Source organism: Seriola lalandi, unplaced genomic scaffold (genome assembly GCF_002814215.2).
Source record: "Seriola lalandi dorsalis isolate HSWRI2012SDOR001 ecotype SW California unplaced genomic scaffold, Sedor1 jcf7180002054575, whole genome shotgun sequence".
Taxonomy (NCBI): domain Eukaryota; kingdom Metazoa; phylum Chordata; class Actinopteri; order Carangiformes; family Carangidae; genus Seriola; species Seriola lalandi.
The window spans coordinates 585,776-606,111 of record NW_019525128.1 but is presented as its reverse complement, the minus strand read 5'-3'; the positions used below and the strand labels follow the sequence as shown (position 1 = coordinate 606,111).

At 39.7% G+C, this 20,336-nt stretch overlaps 1 protein-coding gene across 1 annotated transcript in view; it reads left to right on the top strand.

Moving 5' to 3' along the window:
- Positions 1–380: 380 nt before the first annotated feature.
- ano7 (anoctamin 7) overlaps positions 381–20,336 on the top strand; it is a 24,500-nt gene continuing 4,544 nt past the window's right edge. Inside the window, exons 1-20 of the mRNA XM_087176968.1 lie at positions 381–475; positions 1,738–1,855; positions 4,744–4,801; positions 5,112–5,236; positions 6,942–7,049; positions 7,141–7,277; positions 8,640–8,697; positions 11,891–12,001; positions 12,207–12,372; positions 12,571–12,661; positions 12,755–12,851; positions 12,924–13,067; positions 13,328–13,465; positions 13,796–13,894; positions 14,668–14,770; positions 15,664–15,775; positions 16,534–16,588; positions 18,023–18,120; positions 18,206–18,390; positions 18,478–18,683. Coding sequence (XP_087033094.1) covers positions 1,766–1,855; positions 4,744–4,801; positions 5,112–5,236; positions 6,942–7,049; positions 7,141–7,277; positions 8,640–8,697; positions 11,891–12,001; positions 12,207–12,372; positions 12,571–12,661; positions 12,755–12,851; positions 12,924–13,067; positions 13,328–13,465; positions 13,796–13,894; positions 14,668–14,770; positions 15,664–15,775; positions 16,534–16,588; positions 18,023–18,120; positions 18,206–18,390; positions 18,478–18,683 — 2,181 coding nt within the window. The 5' untranslated portion in view covers positions 381–475; positions 1,738–1,765. The remainder of the gene's footprint in view (positions 476–1,737; positions 1,856–4,743; positions 4,802–5,111; positions 5,237–6,941; positions 7,050–7,140; positions 7,278–8,639; positions 8,698–11,890; positions 12,002–12,206; positions 12,373–12,570; positions 12,662–12,754; positions 12,852–12,923; positions 13,068–13,327; positions 13,466–13,795; positions 13,895–14,667; positions 14,771–15,663; positions 15,776–16,533; positions 16,589–18,022; positions 18,121–18,205; positions 18,391–18,477; positions 18,684–20,336) is intronic.

The following is a 20,336-nucleotide window of genomic DNA, read 5'->3' as shown; positions in this document are numbered from 1 at the left end:
GTAGGTGTGATGACTCTATGGTTCTAGGTACATTTACTTAAGTACTAAGTAATTACTAAGTAATCAGCAGGTGGCAGAATAATCAACAAACTGAAAACATAATATTTATGTGAAGAAAATACACCTTTATGAAGGTTGTTGCGTTCAAACTGCTGTTGTTTGTTATGTTGTTGGATCATTGTGTGTTTCTTTATTACTAACAGCTACACAGCCCAACAACAGGATTTCAGAAAGAATGCTGACCATGTTGAAAGAGGGGTTGACTTCATTTCTGTGTTGGAGTGTTTGTCTTGATGATAGAGGAGACGCCGGGGCAGGGGCGGGGCTTACAGTAGGAGCGGTGCTTACAGCGTCTTAAACTGGAAAATTAATACACACACACACACAGACACACATACACACACACACACACACAGACGGCTGTTCTGTCCAGAGCTAGAGTCTCACCTGAGCCCGTCGATGTCTGCACGCACAGGTGAGTGACTGAAATAATAGGAGTGTTAGAGAGACTGAGGAATTTAAACTGAGACCAGGTTATGACACCAGAGAGAAGTGATCGATCGATCCGTTAGCCTATTGAGTGATTAATCAATATCAGAGCAGCTGTTCCACTAAACAGATGTTCAGGAGGGTTGTACCATCTCGCAGAAACACAACTGTTGCCAGTTAATATTTGTCTCAGGGTATTTGTCAAAAAGTGACCCAGGTCTTCTGACCCTAGCCTGCAAATACTGTTTTATGTTGTTAATATCTGTTTTTATCAGGTGGTTATTGTGTTCCAGTCTGTCTCCTAAAGTTAACTTCATGTCTGTTTCTCTTTTAAAGCCTCTGTCCGGTTTATTATTAATAATATTTCTGTCTAATGAGTAATGACTTAGTCACTGTGGACTGATCATACAGAAAATACAGCCATATTCATGAATTACTAATGGAGTTTTGCTTTCTGTAAAAAAAAAAAAAAAAAAAAAAAAAAAGAAAAGAAAAGAAAAACAAAAAACACAGAAATCAATTTAACCAAAGTAAAAACAAACAGTTGCTTATTTATTTAAACTGAATTTAAATTAATTCCTTATATTTCCTGAATTGTATTGTAATTTACACAGAAAGACAAATATTTATTAATGTTTTTAGTAAACCTGCTGTGTGCTGATGGTTATCCATAAAAAATAATGAATGGAATTCATTTATTGCACTGATTGAACACATTGTCTCAGTTTGCCCTGTTGTCAATATGTAATTACCATAATCTTTTTAAATGACTTACACATCAATTCATTTCTAAGAAAGGTAACACTTTACTTTAACCCCTTCTATTTATCCTGTATAATCAAACAATTATTAGTCGCTTTATAACAGAGTATAATGTAGCTGCAACTGTAAGAGCATCTCTCTGGTTTCTAACTGATAATAATGTAGTTGAAATCCGATCTAAATGTTTATTATTGTGTTATCTATGTGTCTTCTCCTGTGGATATTCATAAACCCATAAAAGAACATGTTCTTACAGCTCACGGCCACATTATACTTATAATACTTATTTTATTATTAACTGTTTCTATTATCATTATTATTATTATTATCAATAATCAGCTAATGGATACATGAATTTCCCCTAGGGGATAAATAAAATATCTATCTATCTATCTACATATATGTGTGTGTGTGTGTGTGTGTGTGTGTGTGTGTGTGTGCGTGCGTGCGTGCGTGCGTGTGTGCGTGTGTGTGCGGTTCTGCAAGGGGAGGAAGGAGAACAAGGTGAGGGACAATGAGGACGAGAAGGGAGCTGAGGGAGGACAGCACCACACTCATTGACATGGAAACCAAGCCAGAGAACAACTATGGCAGCATTAACATGGTAACAGCTTTCTGAATGTGACCCGATCAATAAGAAACTGATAAATCAGTCTGACAATTAGCCCTCCAGAGGGAGAGAAGAAGAGAAGGAGAAATATGAAGTCAGAGAGTGGAGTCCCTCAGGGAGGCGTCCTCGAGCCTTTACTGTTTTCATCAAACCTTTTATGGATGAGAAGAAATTCAGTTCAGTCTCAGAGAAAAGATTCATTCTCTCCAAAGTTGCATCTATAGCCTTTATGTAAACACTGGGGAACAGGAGCCCTTTTTAAATGTGATGATTTAATGTCATAAAAGCAAAGTAACATTACAATGGTAATAGTAGTATACCATACCCCATAATTACATTATGTTTACACCACTGAACCTCCCAATTTTTCCAGTTGCTATTGAAATTTCAGCTAATGTCCAGTGAAAAACAAGTACAAGTTCAATAGTACAAAGGTCAGCGGTAAACTGGCTAAAAAGAAACATTTAGATCATCAAAAACTGAAAAATCCTGTAAATGTGATAGGAAACAGGGATAAAGAAATAGGTAAAGTTCCATCTGTCCTGCAGCAGTGGAAGTAAACGAAGCAAAAAATTCCTCCAGATTGATGACTGACAACTCTCTGTCTGTACAAACTGTGTTCCTACACCCACTACACTATTTGCAGATGCTACATTTTACAGATGTTCCCTGAATCCTTCATATTCAGGCACTGGGTAGAGGCTAACTATAGGGCACATCATCAGGCACCTGTTTGATTTCCATTGTGGAGAGAACATCACAGTGAGTTCAGCTTCTGGTTGATTAAAAAATTAAATACAATTTATTTGAACAAGAAAATTCAATGATTCCTTGTTTTGTTTAAAAAAAATCATTATTTATTTGTTCTATTCTTTGATTACAGAAACACCAAGTCATATGTAAATTTAAATATTGACTGGAGAAATTGATGGTTTCTTATAAACCAATCTTATTTTTAAAAGAAAAATATCTAAGACGAACAGTAATAACACCAGGGACCAGAGATGCTAACACACAGGTAATAATCAAAGACTGAATCTTCCATTTAAGGATCTACTTCATGTCCTGACTGTAGTGAGCTGAGTCTAAACCCCCTCACATACCCTGCCTCCAGCTCATGTTTAGCCTATCTTAGCACAAAGACTGTAACCAGGGGGACACTGTTAATCTAGCTCCATCAAAAGAGAAAAATGGCCTAAGGTTTGTCCAGGATCTGAAGTGAGAGCAGAGATCAGCAGCTTCAGTATCCTTCAATGAAACTTTGTGAGTGTTTGTTTTACTGTGGCTGCAGCAGGAAACAGGAAGTATGTTTGATTAGGTGAGACAGAACGGCTCCACACAGATTAACACCGACTGAGTGATGAAGCATTAAACAGTAGATGTTTGTTTTGTTCTTCCTCTCATCACCATGATTGTCGTCAGTCCATTAACAACAATGGAGACGTGAAAAAGCAGGAAGAGTCAAATCTGCTCTGGTTAACTATGTGAGGACTGAAAACACACAAACTGATGATGGGGGGAAAACACAACCTTCTGACCTCTGAACCAAAATCAGAAATGCCTCATTAAAATGCTTTCTCTCCACTCTAGCATTGTTTTCAGCTGCAGCTGTTTTCTGAGAAACATCTGTTTCAGCCTCTGTCCTCTACCTGCTGAGCAGCAAGCAGCAGATAGACTCAGTCAGAGAGCAGCTGCTGAACACAGTGCAACATTTAGCAGCTAAAGAAGAGCTGATGGAGACCAAACACAGAGCTAAAAGAGAGGGAAGTTAAGTTTAACCTTCAAAAACCTGGAAAAGAAAGCAGGATGGATTATTACATCAGAATTTGTTCTGATTCTCCTGTGCTGTAAAATATGAGTGATTTGAGTGATATCAATCATTTTTAAATTATATTGCAGACAATGAAGGTCTGAAGATTTGATTATGAAAGACTAAAGTTGTTGAAATGTAATTGCAGCACTGAATTAAAGGTGACTTGTGCACCGACATGTGTTTATATGCATGACACAGAAATAACGATTTCAATCATTCATTCATTCAATCATTCATTCATTCATTCAATCATTCATAATCCTTTAAAAAGGATTGTTTTGGTGAGATCTGTGAAGAAATAAACACATCAGCTCATACTGTATGTCAGTTATTGAAATAATAATAATCTTTACTTTTCTACACCCAGGTTACAAAGTGCTTCTCACAAAGCAGCAGAATAAACCCTGCAGGTCATATAAGGCAGCAGAGTTAAAACAAGAAAAGTGTCTTAATATTATAGTGCAAATAAACCAAAGGCAAAGTCACCAGCAAGAGGGTGATAAGTAGAAATCAATCCAGGGCTGATAAATACCCAACTATTGCAGAGTCATTTGACCCAGGTGTGAAAACCGATTGTTCCCTTTTCCATTATAGACAAAAGCCTGATGTTTGTGGGTCTCAGCAGGTTTTTTGACCAATGGAAAAGGGGCTTTAAAGAATCTGCCCAAGGTCCTGAAGCTACGAGCTGATTCACATGTTGTTCAGAGGTCAGATATATAACATGGAGAGAGGCCGTGAAGAACTTTAAAAGTCAACAAGGATCTTCAAATTCACTCTCAAACATACTGGGAGCCTGTGTAAGGAGGTTATACCACTAATAACAAGTGTAACATGACAAGACACAGCAGGGAACTTTTTCAGATTCAGCCTTAAAGTAGTATTTTTGATCGAGATAAAACAGGTGAGAATCTTCAGCCAGTCAAGTGAGAGGATTCAACTCACGATTCAGTCAAATCAGTCTCTTCATTCTGGAAATTCTTGCTTTGTTCTGCAGTATGTGAGTATTTCCTCAGTCTCTGACAGGTGGAATATTTTACCTGTGCTCAATCAGTCTGTTATTATTTCCCAGAATGCACCTGTTCAGCTTCAGGACAGGAACGTGTTCAGAGATGGATCGACTCGAATTGGTGAGTAAAACAAACATGGTGCTGTTGAGTCAACATTACCTGAGAGGACAGGAAGACAGAGAGCAAACAGTAAGGAGGAGCACACTGATGAGCTGTCAGCAGGTAGCCTCTGACCTTTAACATACCTGGACAAGTGTGATGCTGCAGAGAGTCTGGCCTCTCTCATCTACAAGGGGTTTTGTCCACAAACAGGGGTTCCTAATAAAGTGCTCGCTGAGGGTATTGTGACATCAGCACAGAGCAGCCAATAGCAGACGGATTAGTCTCAGCAGTGATGACCTGGTTCTAATACTGTGCCTGTGTTGGACAGATTTTGTGCTGGTGTGGGAGGAGCCTCGTAACTCACAGGAGAGTGCAGGTGTTGACCCCACCCACCTGAAATGGAGGGAGGATTTTCTGAACAGACTGAGACATGCTGGACTGCTGCAGGAACAGGTGAGCAAAACAAGCACACATATAAAAATATCTGAGCCTCAAAGAGCTCAGAGAAGTCCTAAGGTCAGACTGAGACGTCAAGACAAACATGAGAATGTTTGAAGAGTGAAACTGTAAACTGATCAGATCCTCCACATGACCTGAATATGCTTAAGTAAACATTCACACACACACATTTAAACTGTGTCTGAAAGTTAAAGCACACAAATACTAACAGCAACATGGACTTAAAATATCCACATTTATTTATGCAGCTGAGCGGACCCTTTAAATATTAGATCACTGTACTACTGGATCATTGACACTGAAGCAGAACTATGGTGTTGCAGCTGGTTGTGTTGGAGCTGACTGCAGAGGACAGACCTGCAACAGACCGTTGTGTTCTTCATGAATTAACTGTCTATTGGTCAATAAAATATTCAAATGTCCATCCCAATGTCCAACAGTCCAAGATGACAGTTTTAAATGCCCTGTTTTCTTCAACCAACAGTCCAAACTGGATAAACTGACATGGAATGGATGAATATTTAAAGGTTCATATCAAGGCACAAAGCACAGTCATAGTCTGAGTATTAGGGCCACACTGAGGAAAAAAAAGAAATCTGGATTTAGAGAATAAAGTCATAATATTCTTAATAATATTATGACTTTTTCTCATAATATTATTTATAACTTTATTCTCGTAATTTCAAATTTATTTTTCCTCAATGTGACCCTCATACTGTTCAACACTCGACATTTTTACAATCTAAATCTGAAAAGTGTCTGTAGTCATCAGATGAATGTAGTGCAGTATAAGTGAGCTTCTGGCTTCTAAAGTATTTTTTCTGACTTCAACTAATTCATTTTCTATACTGTACCTGAATCAGAATTCCCTAAGAGCATGAGGCTCTTATAAATCTGAGATATCCATCATGTTTTAGATGTGGTATAGAGGAGGGCTTGTTCTTACATTGCACTTGGTCATGTATGAAGCTTTATACATTCTGGCATGACTTTAGTGACATTATGACAAAACTTACAGGATTTACTTTGCCATTAGATCCGCAAATTTGCTTGTTAGGGAACTTTACAACCATTAGTACACATTTAAGAAAGTCCCAAAGAAGTTTCTTGCAATAGCCTGGAAGTGCATAGCTGTGACGTGTAAGTCGGATTCCCATCTCCCTATTCCTAGATGGTGCCTGGAAATGAATAGCTGTATTCCAACGAATATATCTGATGTAACAAGGTTACCAGAATTGATACACATTGGTCGTCAGGACAAGCTACATTGTCTCTTTTTTTTTTGGAAAATTACCTACTCCTTTTGAGTAGGGTCTTCCTTAGTTTCTAAGTGGCTGGGTCAGAGAAGAGATTTGGAGTTATGTTTTTGTGAGTTTATGTATGTTTTGTTAAACTGAAAATTTTGAAAATAAAATATATAAAAAAAAAAAAAAAAGCATGAGGCTTTTGTGGTCCCACAGGATGGTGACAATGTGAGGTTGGGTGTTGTCTGTTTAACCTCCATAAGAAACATAATGTTTATGCATCATGTGACCCAGTGAGAGCATATTCAGAGAGAAAAGGAGTGGACCCAGAGCAGAACCTTGTGGGACTCCACAGGTGATCTCCACAGTGGAGGATGAAGAGTCACCAACTAATCCTGAAAAACTTCTGTTGGACAGAGATGAAGTAATTGTTACATCTGTGTCTCTCTCCACAGAGGGAAGTCCTGCAGACAAAGATGAGGATTTGTTTTGCCCTCCTCAGTGCTCCATGGAGCGTCCTCTGTTACTACGCTGAGGAGATCAGTCTGAGAGTCCCTCTACAGGTAAAACACCTCATCCTCCACCTGGACCTCCTGTCCAGACACAGACCACAGTCCTCACCTGTGTCCCCCTGTGTCCTCTGTTCTCCTTCAGGTGGTCACTGCTCCGGTTATTATCTGGTCTGAAAAGATCCTGTCCAAGCTGTCCCTCCCCAACCCCATGTCCCAGGATGTGCCCAACACCCCACCTGACTACTACACCTGTCAGTTCAAGACCAACAAGCTGCAGAGGTGAGCAACATCACAAACAGACCACTGCTCTTTTGTTTCACCCGTTTATCAAAAGGTGTTTAGAGTCAAGCTTGGAGTACAAGATTTACTGCAAAACTGTTTTTCATCAATACAAGATGTTGAAAGAAAAGTGACGTTAATGTTCTGTTCCCTGATGAAAACAGTAGGTCAAACATTTGTGTTTAAAGTTGAAACCGTTACAGTTGAAATACTTAAAGAAGTTGAAGTGGCAGCTACCATAAAGAGCTGAAGTTTTTTTATTGTCTCTGTTCAAAGGTGAAGGTCTGAGACATGAAAGGATTTGAAGTGTCAGTTAGAGTGTAAGTCTTGAAACAGGTTCCGGTGTGAGTTGAGGTGTAATCACTTGACTCAGTGACAGAACAAGAGCTGGGAGGCAATTTAAGTGTCCAGTCTAAAACCATTAAAGTTTCTGTAAACCAGATTTTAAACAATACAACAGCAGCAAACAACTATATTCTATATAAAGATATAGTGGAGTAATGGCGCCCTGAGCAGAGATTGAAGCCACACCCCCTCTCTGTGTGCTGTAATCCGTTTCTCTGTTCTGTGTTTTGGTAGACGGTCCAGTAGCATGTGAATGTTAGTGCATGTAAGTCCCCCGTTAAACCGTTGGTCCTCCCCACGATTATAAACACACAGGCTGCTCTCACAGGTGAGGTGACACAATGCAGAGTTCAGGTGAGAGTGATCTTCCAGAATTTCCTCCACTGAAGAAGAAACCACGTTTTCATCTAAACAGACCTCAGACAAGGAAAGAGATGAGACCTGAGCACAGGTGGAATAGACCAAGAACTATTGGCTCAAATCCTGGTCAGCCAGTTCACTGTCAAAACATCCAGAAAGTTTTTTATATTTTTACCAGCTCAATCAGTGTCATTTGTGTGGCCCGGCCCAGTGGATCAGTCCAAGTCTCAATTTCTCTCCCAGTTTGACTGCCGGGCCAGTACTGGTCTGTTTTATTGAGAGGAGAACCCAATGAGCTGCTAAAGGGTCCAGCTGGTCTCAGAACTGTTTTTTCTTCTCCCCCATGTGTCAGAAACCTGATGCTTCATAATGTTACATGTCTGTTTTTATTAGTGATGGCTACGTGATGATGTTAGCTAACTTCCAGTTACCCATATTTTGAATGTGTTTGGCAAATGTTGCTATTGCCGGCTAACTGTCAGCATTGCTGTGGAGCAAGTCACAACAATGCTACCGTGGACTAATGGTTGTGCTTAGATTGTTCAAAACGGCCAGAGGTGTGGCCGACAAAGCATTTGTTTTGGTCTGAGATGCTGATTGTCTAGAGCAACATTTAATGTGGCAGTTAATCTGTGTTCCTGCTCCTCTGATCTGCAGGTTTCTGGGCAGCGACAACCATAAGACGTTTTTCAAGACGACTCAGAGACACCAGGTGGTGAGTTCACAAACCTCGACTCTTCTGAGTCTGTGTGGACGTGTGTGACATGTGACTTGGCAAACACTCATATAAAATAATGGGTCTTGATTTGAATCATTTAATATTCCAGAAAATGAAGCAGCCCACATGTCAAATAACCCAAACTGGAATTATTTCTGAATGTGTAAAATTAAAAGTCAAACTGCAGGTTCATGTAAAGAGCTTATTCTTAACATGTGAGGAGAGTGTCCACGTTTACGTTCAGTTTTCAAATACAGAAGAGGATTAGTGTCACCTGTGAAAAAGTTTTAACTCAGAATTCGCATGGAATTCGCAAAGAATTTCACACGTGATGCTAATCCTCTTCCGTATGTCAACACCTGCACACTTGTGTTAAAACCTAGTTAAAGGAAGCAGAATGGAGTACTCAACCGATATATCATTTGCAAATGTTGTCAATTGTTGGGTGTCTGGGGACTTGGTTGTCCTGGGGGTCTTTGGCCCCTGGGGCTGCAGCCTACTTTGCCCAGTTGGTGATCCAGCCTAGTAAAGCTGGAGATCAGGTTCTTCCTTTCTCAGGTAACAAACAGAAACTTAATAATGTGATTCTATATTTGTGGATTTACATTTTTTCAAACTGTAAAAAACTGTATTAAGAAATTAACTAGTTGAAAAAAACTGAAACTGAAAACTGAAAAAAAAGCCAGTGTGCTGTGTGTTGTTGTTGTTGTTGTTGTTGTTGTTGTTGTTGTTGTTGTGGGTTGTTGTGGGTTGTTTGTTGGTTTTTCTGCAGGTTGTAAAGGAGAAAATGACTGTGTTTTCTGTTTTCCATCATGAGATAATCTCATACACAGAAAAATCACAACCAAAACAATTCAGTTTTCTGTTCTTTTGTCACGTACAGCATTTGTCCTCTGCGTATTAAGGTCATTTAAAATAGAAAATTATGGTAAAATGTGACGAGGAGCAATTCACAGAATTGAAAAACAGATAACGACTTGATTATTTGTTTACTAGACTGAGTAAAATAATGAAATGAAAAGATGATACGTGGACCCACAATCTTCATTTCTGATTGATCTTACAAACAAGAAAAGTGAATTCAGTTTTCTATTTTATCAGACTTGTTTCTTCTATGTGTGATTGAAGTTATAATTGTTACACAGACAATACTTTGTTAATTACACAGTGATAAAAAAAGTCATAGATGAATAATATGAGCAGATATAAATCATCTGTTCTGATCTTTTAATGTAGTCCAACACAGTGAAACAGTCCAGTGAACTCTGAATTCATACCATCTGGTCCTGGTCCTGGTCCTGGTCTGACCAGAATTTGGAGGGAGGGTTGGTCCTCACCGGCTCCTCTGATTGGCTCAGAGATAGAAACCCACTAACTCAGATTCCAGGATGTTTCAGTCAACGGATGGGTGCTGTCGGCGGCAACGCCTCCTCGTCAAACACTATCTACAAACAAACACACATCCTCAATTACACACTGTCTACAAATACACACATAATGTACAAACACACACTGCCTACCAACACTCAAACACAGTTACTCTGGAAACTTTGGAAACTTGTGAATTTCCAAATTACAACTGAAATACAACAATAAAATACTTAATCACAAGTAAAAGTCCTGCTTTCAAATTCCTACTAAGGTAAAAATACAAAAGTAAAAGTAAAGTATTGACACTGGTGGAGTATCAATTATCTCTCCACAAGAGTTTTATTCCTGGCATCTACGTCTTCAAGTTGAGGAATAAAACAGAAACAATTTATGGGTCTGTAAATAATAATAATAATTCCCAGGATCCTGGAAATCATCATTATTATTATTATTATTATTGTTATTATTATTATTATTGTTGTTATTATTATTATTATTATTATTATTGTTATTATTATTATTATTAACATTATTATTATTATTATATACACATACATAATTGATATTTTGGTGCTGTTTATAAATGTTACAATATAATTAATTAACTGCATGTAAATTTTTAGAAAATCCAAAAACATAAATGGACAGCCAACTTGTACTTAAATCCTTAAATACTGAATTTCATTGTCAACAAAACAGAAGAAATAAGGCAATGGGGGAAAAATTACCCTTTCAATACAAAACTTACAACAAAACTTAATCACTTTCATCTGTTATCATTTTAAAGATCACAATAAAGATTTTATAAAAAAGAACAATTAGGAAAATAAATGACTCATTAGATTAAATTAGGATAAACATTAAAATTTATTTTAAATTATCTCGTGGAGTCCCTCAGGGCAGCGTCTCAGAGCCCCTGTTTTGTTTAATAAACCTTATACAGATTTAAAGGAATAGTCTCAATATTTAGATAAATCTTGATTTCAAAACTCACCTAAAACTCTGACATATGAACTTTGCCATGAAACTATAAGAAAAATATTTATATATTATATTTATATAATTATATTTTATATTTATATAAAGGAACCAACTACCCTTTTTATACATAACTAATTACTATCTGTCTTTATGTTTAAAACTTAAAAAAAAACAACTGATGAATAACTGATTTATGAGACTATATCTTACTATTTATTTACTAATTAAATTTAAACAAACATGTCTTTAGTAACTAAAACTAGCATAAAATTTCAAATTAAGTTTCTAAACTGTGATAACACTTCACCTTTGTTACAAGTTTGACTCTGAAACTGTGGTTGACCTCAGTGATGAGGAAGCTGTGATTCAGCTCAGTGAGTGAGAACATCAAAATAATGTCCGAAAAAGAGACGCAGCTCTGGGCCCAGGTCCGTCTTACAGGTAAATTTAACAAGATAGAAATGTGAAGTTGGAAGCATCCCAGTGCCCCTCTACTCATATTTAACCTGATAGAGATCTAAAGGAACAGCCATTCAGTTACTAGACACTCTTGTTCACTGTGTTTTCCAGAATCAGGTGAGAATATTGATAACCGGTTTCTAACCCTAACCTTAATCTCTGAAACAGGGCCATGACGTGGTCAGCCTGGCTTAGCAGGGGGAAATTGCTAGAATCATATTTCACATATTTCACTTTTTCATAAACACCATGGAAAGAAACCTTCAATCACAGGATTAACATTAGGTCACAGTAGCTGGTGGACAAGCAGGTAGACCAGAGGTGACATGAGGACTGGATGTAGGCTAGTTCCTGCATTCACTGTGTCCTGTCCTTCCAGCTGTATGAGATTCTGGCCAGGACTCCGTATGGTTCCTTGAAGAAGGGGGAGGTGGGAATCGACCGGCTGCTGAGTGAGCAGGTTTTCACTGCTGCCTACCCTCTGCATGAGGTCAGTTCCTCCAGAACATCTGGTCTGAGATCACTTTGACCCCACTGGGACACTCTACTTCCTGTTTCCCTGGAGAGGGATGATAAACACACTACCTCTAATTGTCTCTTCTCACTAAATGAGCACATGAAGGTTTTTGATAAGACCCCTCAGGTATCCAAACTGAGCATCAATCTTATTCTGTTCTTATATTGTGTGTTTGCAGGGTGGGTTTCAGCTGCAGACCCCCCCAGTGCCACCCGAGTGTTTGAGGCTGAGACAGATACTGTATGGTTACTGGGCCCAGTGGTCTTGCTGGAGACGTTACCAACCTCTGGACCACATCAGGGAGTACTTTGGAGAGAAGATAGCACTTTATTTTGCCTGGCTCGGTAACTATAGCAACAACACTACTAATGAACTATTACTATTTGTCAGATGTTTTAGCATTAACTCTCATAACTGTATTTGACTGTAGGTCTGCATAGTAACTGTGTGACTGTAGGTTTCTATGGCAACTATCTGACTGTAGGTTTCTATAGTAACTGCATCTGACAGTAGGTTTCTATAGTAACTGTGTCTGACTGTAGGTTTCTACAATGGTTGGCTGTTACCGGCGTCTATCATGGGGACTCTGATCTTCCTGTTTGGATTTTGGCTCATGTCCAGTGATGTTCCAGCGTAAGTATAAACTGTGTGTATTCAACATGCTAAAATGCTAAAAAGCTAATATGTCAGATCATGACCTTCCGGTGATTATCACCTTTGATGTAGGAAGGAGGTGTGTGACAGTGGAAACACCTTCATCATGTGTCCCATCTGTAACATCTGCTCCTACTGGAACTACTCCAGCATCTGTGTCAGCTACAAGGTACCTGTCTCCCCCTGTTCTTCTCTCTGAACATCTGTATGTCACTTTGACCACTTGCCTGTCTCTCTTCAGGCAGGTGTCCTGTTTGATAATGGAGGGACAGTGTTTCTCAGTGTCTTCATATCCCTGTGGGCCGTCACCTTCCTGGAGTACTGGAAGAGAACCTGTTCAGCTCTGTCTCACCGGTGGGACTGCTCTGACTTCCAGGAGATCGAGGTTCCTGTCTTAAACCTGTCTCCCACCATGAAATAATAAAGGTTTCTAAACTGTGAACCAATGTGTGTAGAATATGGATCACAGTACGTGAGGGTTTCTGTTTATATAGCCTATTATCTTCCATAAATATATGATTTATACCAGAGCTTCTTAGCCTGATGATCAAGACCCCCTGCACCCCCCCGAGGGGTCATGATTGATTCTTGTTTTGTGAATGAGTGAACTGTGACCCCTCTGCTAACCCTCACCATCCTCTACAGGAGCGACCTCGCCCAGAGTTCACAGCCATGGCACCGATGACCGTGAGGAACCCAGTGACCGGAGCAGAGGAACCTTACTTTCCTGAAGAGAAACGGTTCAACAGAACTTTGACTGGCTGCATGGTCATCATCATCATGGTGAGTCTCCTGTCCTCTGACCCTTAAACCTCTGGCTGCTCTAACAGTGGGACATTCCATTGCAGCCATGGGTGGGTGACAATATAAACAATGGCTGTGGTGAACTAATTTTAAAAGTAGCGTGTCCACCGACCATGACCTGACTGGACCATACACCTGGGCCTTGGGCACAGATAAGGGGGGACTTCCCAACAAGTCATATAAAGGGCCCCTTGTCTAATTGGGCCCCTGGATTCCCATTCAGAGCCGACTGAGACATGAAACAACATATTGACACACGTTATGTTTCAGAAGTGGCAGTAAATCGACCTTCCTGTTTTCTGTGTGCAGTTGACCGTGGTGTTGATGTTCCTCATTGCCATCATTCTGTATCGTACCATCCTCACCATCATCATCTACAACTCCCACGACAACTTCCTCAGCTTCTCTGTGAGTACAACTCAGGGTAGGAATTTCATGGCGGCAACGATGACCATGCGCCTCCCTCTGACCGTGATGCCACAAAGAAAATTGTATGCCCTAAGGCCACCATGGCCTTTGTGCCCATGCTACTGTCAGCATCTCGTGGTAGCTTTGAAAGTATCACTGCAGCAGTCCTTGCAGCTTGGGCTGGTTGTGCACATATACTGCACTGTTAACTGCTACCTAACTAGTTAACTCTCTGCTCTGGTCATCAGCATCACTGCTCTCTCTCTCTCTCTTTGTCTCTTGCCCGCCACACACGGCATAGGAGTTATTCTTGAAAGGAGCTGCTCTACTGCTGTAACAATCTTCTGTTTCAAACTTCTCAGACTTACTGCACATTTCACACAGAGATGATGAACCGGTGTAATTTGCTCGTTTATTTGCTGCTGCTGCTGCTGCTGCTGCTGCTGCTGCTGCTGCCTCTTAACATTTAATGTGCAAGTTCAGTTTCTACACACATTGGTGTTTAATGCTGCAATGCTGATCTCTGAACAGTAGAAGCTGAATGATGGACAACTTCACAAGTTCAAGTCCCTGTCAACAGGACACAGTCACACCCACGAAAACTTTCTTGTATTTTCTTATCAGAAAGTCATGTTATTTATTTAGGCCTCAATCGCTCAGTGGCCTTTGTGCCCTAAAAATGTTTGTGTCATCAAAGGCCAAATGGCCTTGCCTTTAAAATGACGAAGTTGGTTTGTGTGTGTGTGTGTGTGTGTGTGTGTGTGTGTGTTCAGGCTCAGAGGATAGCCAGTATTTCAGGATCAGTGTTGAACCTGTTGGTGATCCTCATGTTGTCCCGGGTTTACACCGCACTGGCCCACATCCTCACCCGCTGGGGTGAGTCACATCCTCACCTTCACCCTCCTCATCCTCAGTTTTAGCCTTAGACTTTTAAGAAATTTCTGTCACATTTAAATCATTTGATTTAGAGTTTTAGTAAATTTAGACATTTAGGTCTTAATTGATGTATTGTATTGTATTGTATTGTATTGGTCTGTTTTCATAATATCATTTTTCTATTAGTCACTTCTTTGTTTATGAAACATGACCTTTAAACAGATAATAACAGGTAATGTTGATGTACATTTTGTACATAAAGAGGATTTTGATTTTGCTTCTTTTTAGAAAAATTGCTGTCAATGAATATTTTTCTTGTACTCTGTTGAAAAATGATTCTGTATTCTTCAGTATTACACCGAACAAACGTGTGTGGGATGTTTGATCTATTTTTGATCTAGTTTTTTATTCCTTTATTAAGTGATTACAAAACAAGTAAAGACAAGTGTAACAATAGTGAGATAGATTGGACCAAACATAGAACAGAGGATACAACAAATACGTAAGAGAGAAACAACAAAAAACATTAAGAATTAAAAGAGAATATGAAGAGAGAATAAAGGAATAATGATAGTAATTTCAGAGGCTACCTAGTCGGAAAAAAATTCAAATAATAATAATAAAATAAAAAGAATACATATCTATATATATATATATATATATATATATATATATATATATATATATATATATATATAGTTAATTAATAGTATATTAAAAATTAAAGGAAATTCTGATTACATTATTGTATCCGATTTTAATTGCAGTTATGTAGTTAGTATTTGTCTTGAAGGATTCGGCAGATGAAATGAGTCAGTCTAAATGTACAGTGTGGATTTATTGTGTGTATTATTATTGTGCTACTGATGTATTTCTCTGTGTGTTTCTGTCAGAGATGCATCGCACTCAGAGTAAATACGAAGACATGTTCATCCTCAAAGTTTTCATCTTCCAGTTTGTCAACTTCTACTCGTCTCCAGTTTACATTGCTTTCTTCAAAGGCAGGTGAGAACCGCTCCAGCCAATCAGAGCAGGCCTCACAGGTTCATGACCAGAGGGCTTTTTATTGACCTAATCCCAAATCCCCCTTTTCTCTTCTCTCTGACCTTCCCCCCTTATTCTATTTTTTCATCCTGCTTTTTTTTTTTTGTTTCTTCTTTATGTGATGATGTGGGTGATGTAACAGATTCTCAGTTTTCACTTTCAAAATTGATTGAAAGTTCAAACAAACTGATTAAACTACAACCAAAGGTCAGGACATTTTGTCAGTTACCAGAGGGTAAGTTCAAACAAACTAACTGACTCAAACTAGTCTGTTCTAACCGACCCTCTGATGGGTCAGTTAGTCTGTTCTAACCGACCCTCTGATGGTCAGTTAGTCTGTTCTAACCGACCCTCTGATGGTCAGTTAGTCTGTTCTAACCGACCCTCTGATGGTCAGTTAGTTTGTTCTAACCGACCCTCTGATGGTCAGTTAGTTTGTTCTAACCGACCCTCTGATGGTCAGTTAGTCTGTTCTAACCGACCCTCTGATGGTCAGTTAGTCTGTTCTAACCGACCCTCTGATGGTCAGTTAGTCTGTTCTAACCGACCCTCTGATGGTCAGTTAGAACAGACTCTTATGGGATGTGTCAGGCTGGATTGTTGGAGTTTGTGTAACAGGAAGAAGCAGACACTGATGCCGACAAAAAAACATCACACAGTGTTAACAGCATGGTGCATGACGATCATGTTTGTTTGTTTGTTTGTTTGTGTCTGTTCAGGTTTGTTGGTTACCCTGGAAACTTCAACACTCTGTTTGGAGTTCGCAACGAAGACGTGAGTCTGTCACCCCGTCTGGTGGCCTGATGATGATGATAAAAGAATACAGAGCATTGACTCCCCCAGAAATAAAATGAAGTAAAGAAGATAAAGAACGTTTTACACCACTGCTGATAGACTCCCCATATAAAGGATTTAACTAATTTATCCATGAACTTGTTAACACTTTATAAATCATATATAATATGTTATAACACATTAGATAAAAAGGCCATCAGTGACCTGTTGCTTGCCAAATAGTGAGCCCACATTTCTCTGTACTGTTCAGCCTCATGTCTCATTCGTCACTGAGCTTTCTTTGTTTTCTCCATCATCAGCATTTGTACCTGCTGCTTAATCACATGCTTGTTCAGTTACTAGAAATTAACCATCGTCAGCATCTTAATGGTCAAAATGTTTCATTTGGCAGATCAAATTATGACAGATCACATGATCATATCAAATGAGCAGATTCATCCTCTGAGGCCTTGGCAGTGTTGTTTACCTTGACATGCTCTCAACAGTCGTCCTTATTCTAATCACAGCTGTTGATCACATTGTTCTGCTCAGTGGAAATTAAAATGGAGATGCTTTTTGCTGGTCGGTCTCTTCTTTAGGACTTGGGACATTCCAGCTAGAACACAGGTGAACCTGGTACCTGGTGAACTGCTCCTCCATTCTTTGTCCCACTGTTCATATCTCTGTGATTCTCCCTCCATCATCTTCATGTTTCATTATCTCATTTTACAACCATTTATTTATCAGTTGCTAACATTTAGAATTGGTAAAAGGAGCCTTATAGTAAATTGTAAAACACATCATCATTCATTAATGAGTAACTATTATTTATAATTGATAACTGATTAATAAATGGTGATGGGTATTACACTTTACAATAAGGCTCCTTTTACCTGTTATAAATGGTAGTAATTCATTAGTAAGTTAAATGAATAGTAAGCATTAACTTGATCTTGCCAAATAGTGAGCCTGCATCAATGTATGAAAACTGTTTTATTCCTTGTTTAAAATTCTTTAATTAAGCCATTCATAAATCCTTTATAAGGGTAGTCTTATTGTAGAGTGGTAGGCAGAAAAAACTACAAAAATGTGGCTAAAACAAATGTGGAATTTCTCTTGTCTTCCCAAATAATATATCAACAATAATACAAAGGACATAGATATTTATCTATTTTATATATTAATGTCTATCCATCTAGATACAGTGGACATAGATAAATGAATATATAGACTTGGTAGATATCTCTGTATTATTAATGCAATAACTCACTTCAAAAGAATTACCATAGTTAATACTAATGATAATATTGATCTGGCTGGTGCAGTGATCTCCTGCCTTATTAATGTTTAAGGCGGGGACATGGGTCATAGGTAATTTTCTTATTTATATTTGTTTGAACAACAACAGAAGTTTATCCTGCTCTTGTGTGTCAGTGTGGAGCAGGTGGGTGTCTTATTGAACTGGCTCAGGAGCTGCTGGTCATCATGGTGGGAAAACAGCTGATCAATAACATCCAGGAGTTCATCTTCCCGTAAATACAGACACACACACACACACACACACACACACAGTCATGTGACATCTCTGAATGAAACTGAAAGCTCATTATTTGGCAGGAAGGTAAGGACATGGTGGCAGAAGAGGAGGATGAGTCCACGGCTGAGAGAGGTCAAGAAGGAGGAAGGAGAGGAGGTTCAGTGGGAGGAGCAGCAGCAGCAGCAGGAAGAGGAAGTCTCTCCCTGGGTGGCAGACTACCAGCTGCTGGTCTGTGAGGGACTCTTCAGTGAGTACCTCGAGATGGGTGAGTCCAGTCCTGCTGATACTCCTGCATTTGGTTCCTGTAAATCTGGTCCACGACTCTTCACTGACTCCTCCTCTTTCTCCTCAGTGATTCAGTTTGGTTTCATCACCATCTTCGTGGCGGCATGTCCTCTCGCTCCTCTCTTCGCTCTGATTAATAACTGGGTGGAGGTGCGACTGGACGCTCAGAAGTTTGTGACTGAGTATCGCCGTCCAGTGGTGGAGCGAGCTCAAGACATCGGCATCTGGCTCCCCATTCTGCAGTTCATCACACACACAGCCGTCCTAAGCAACGTAAGACTGTGATCCTGCATGCCTGTCTCTGTGAGGACAGTTTGTCTACTCCTCAAAGAGTTGTTTAACAGAGTCTCAACTTTCTAGGCTTTCCTCATCGCCTTCACCTCATCCTTCCTGCCCCGTCTCTACTATCGCTACACCAGAGAGAGCTCGCTGAGCGGCTTCATCAACTTCACTCTGGCAACATCACCACACAACTACAGCCAGCATCACACCTCCTGCAGGTAGGCAAAACCACTGTTCCTATGGCAACACCAACACACATCCTGCAGGTAGACTAAAATCACTGTTCCTATAGCAACACCAACACACCTCCTGCAGGTAGGCAACATCACTGTAACTACAGCAACACCATCACTCCTGCGGGTAGGCAACAGCACTCTTACTATAGCATTACACATCCTGCAGGTAGGCAACATCACTGTAACTATAGCAACACACATCTTACAGGTAGGCAAAATCACTGTTACTATAGCAACACCGACACACCTCCAGCAGGTAGGCAACATCACTTTTCCTATGGCAACACCAACACACATCCTGCAGGTAGACAAAATCACTGTTCCTATAGCAACACCAACACACCTCCTGCAGGTAGGCAACATCACTGTAACTACAGCAACACCATCACTCCTGCGGGTAGGCAACAGCACTCTTACTATAGCATTACACCTCCTGCGGGTAGGCAACAGCACTGTAACTATAGCAACACACATCCTACAGGTAGACAAAATCACTGTTACTATACCAATGCATATTCTCTAGGAAGGCAACATCACTGTAACTGCAGCAACACACATCCTACAGTCAGGCAACACCACTGTAACTATAGCAACACCAACACACCTCCTGCAGGTAGGCAACATCACTGTAACTGCAGCAACACACATCCTACAGTTAGGCAACACCACTGTAACTATAGCAACACCAACACACGTCCTACAGGTAGGCAACATCACTTTAACTATAACTACACCAACACACATCTTTAGGGTAGGCAACTTTACTGTAACTATAACAACACCAACACACATCCTGCAGGTAAGCAACATCACTGTAACTGCAGCAACACACATCCTACAGTTAGGCAACATCACTGTAACTATAGCAACACCAACACATATCCTTCAGGTAGGCAACATCACTGTAACTACACCATCACACATCCTGCAGGTACATATGGCAATGATATTGACAGTGTTTCTAATGTGTCCGATTTTGCTGATGAAGCAGTATGAAGTCTACAGGCTATCCAATGATAGAACTCTCTCTCTGTCAGTCATATCACTCTCTCTTTAATTTGAATATTTACAATCATAAACACTATAGGTGATAAAGTGGTTATTGGTGTGGTTGTACCAATCACAGCACAGAGATTGTCCTAACACAGCGGGGGAAGTGCACTGTCAGCATCATGATGTCAACTGTTGGTTGTTGCTGTTCTTCTTCTCTGCAGGTATCGAGGTTTCAGGGATGAAAATGGTGAAAACACACCTGAGTACTATCACCTGCTCGCCGTACGTCTTAGTTTTGTCATCATCTTTGAGGTCAGTTTCTCTTTTACATCAGGTTCATTTGATTAAGTTTGTTTACATAAAGGTTCACCTGGTTCTCCTGGTTCACCTGTTTCTCCTGGTTCACTGCTGTTGC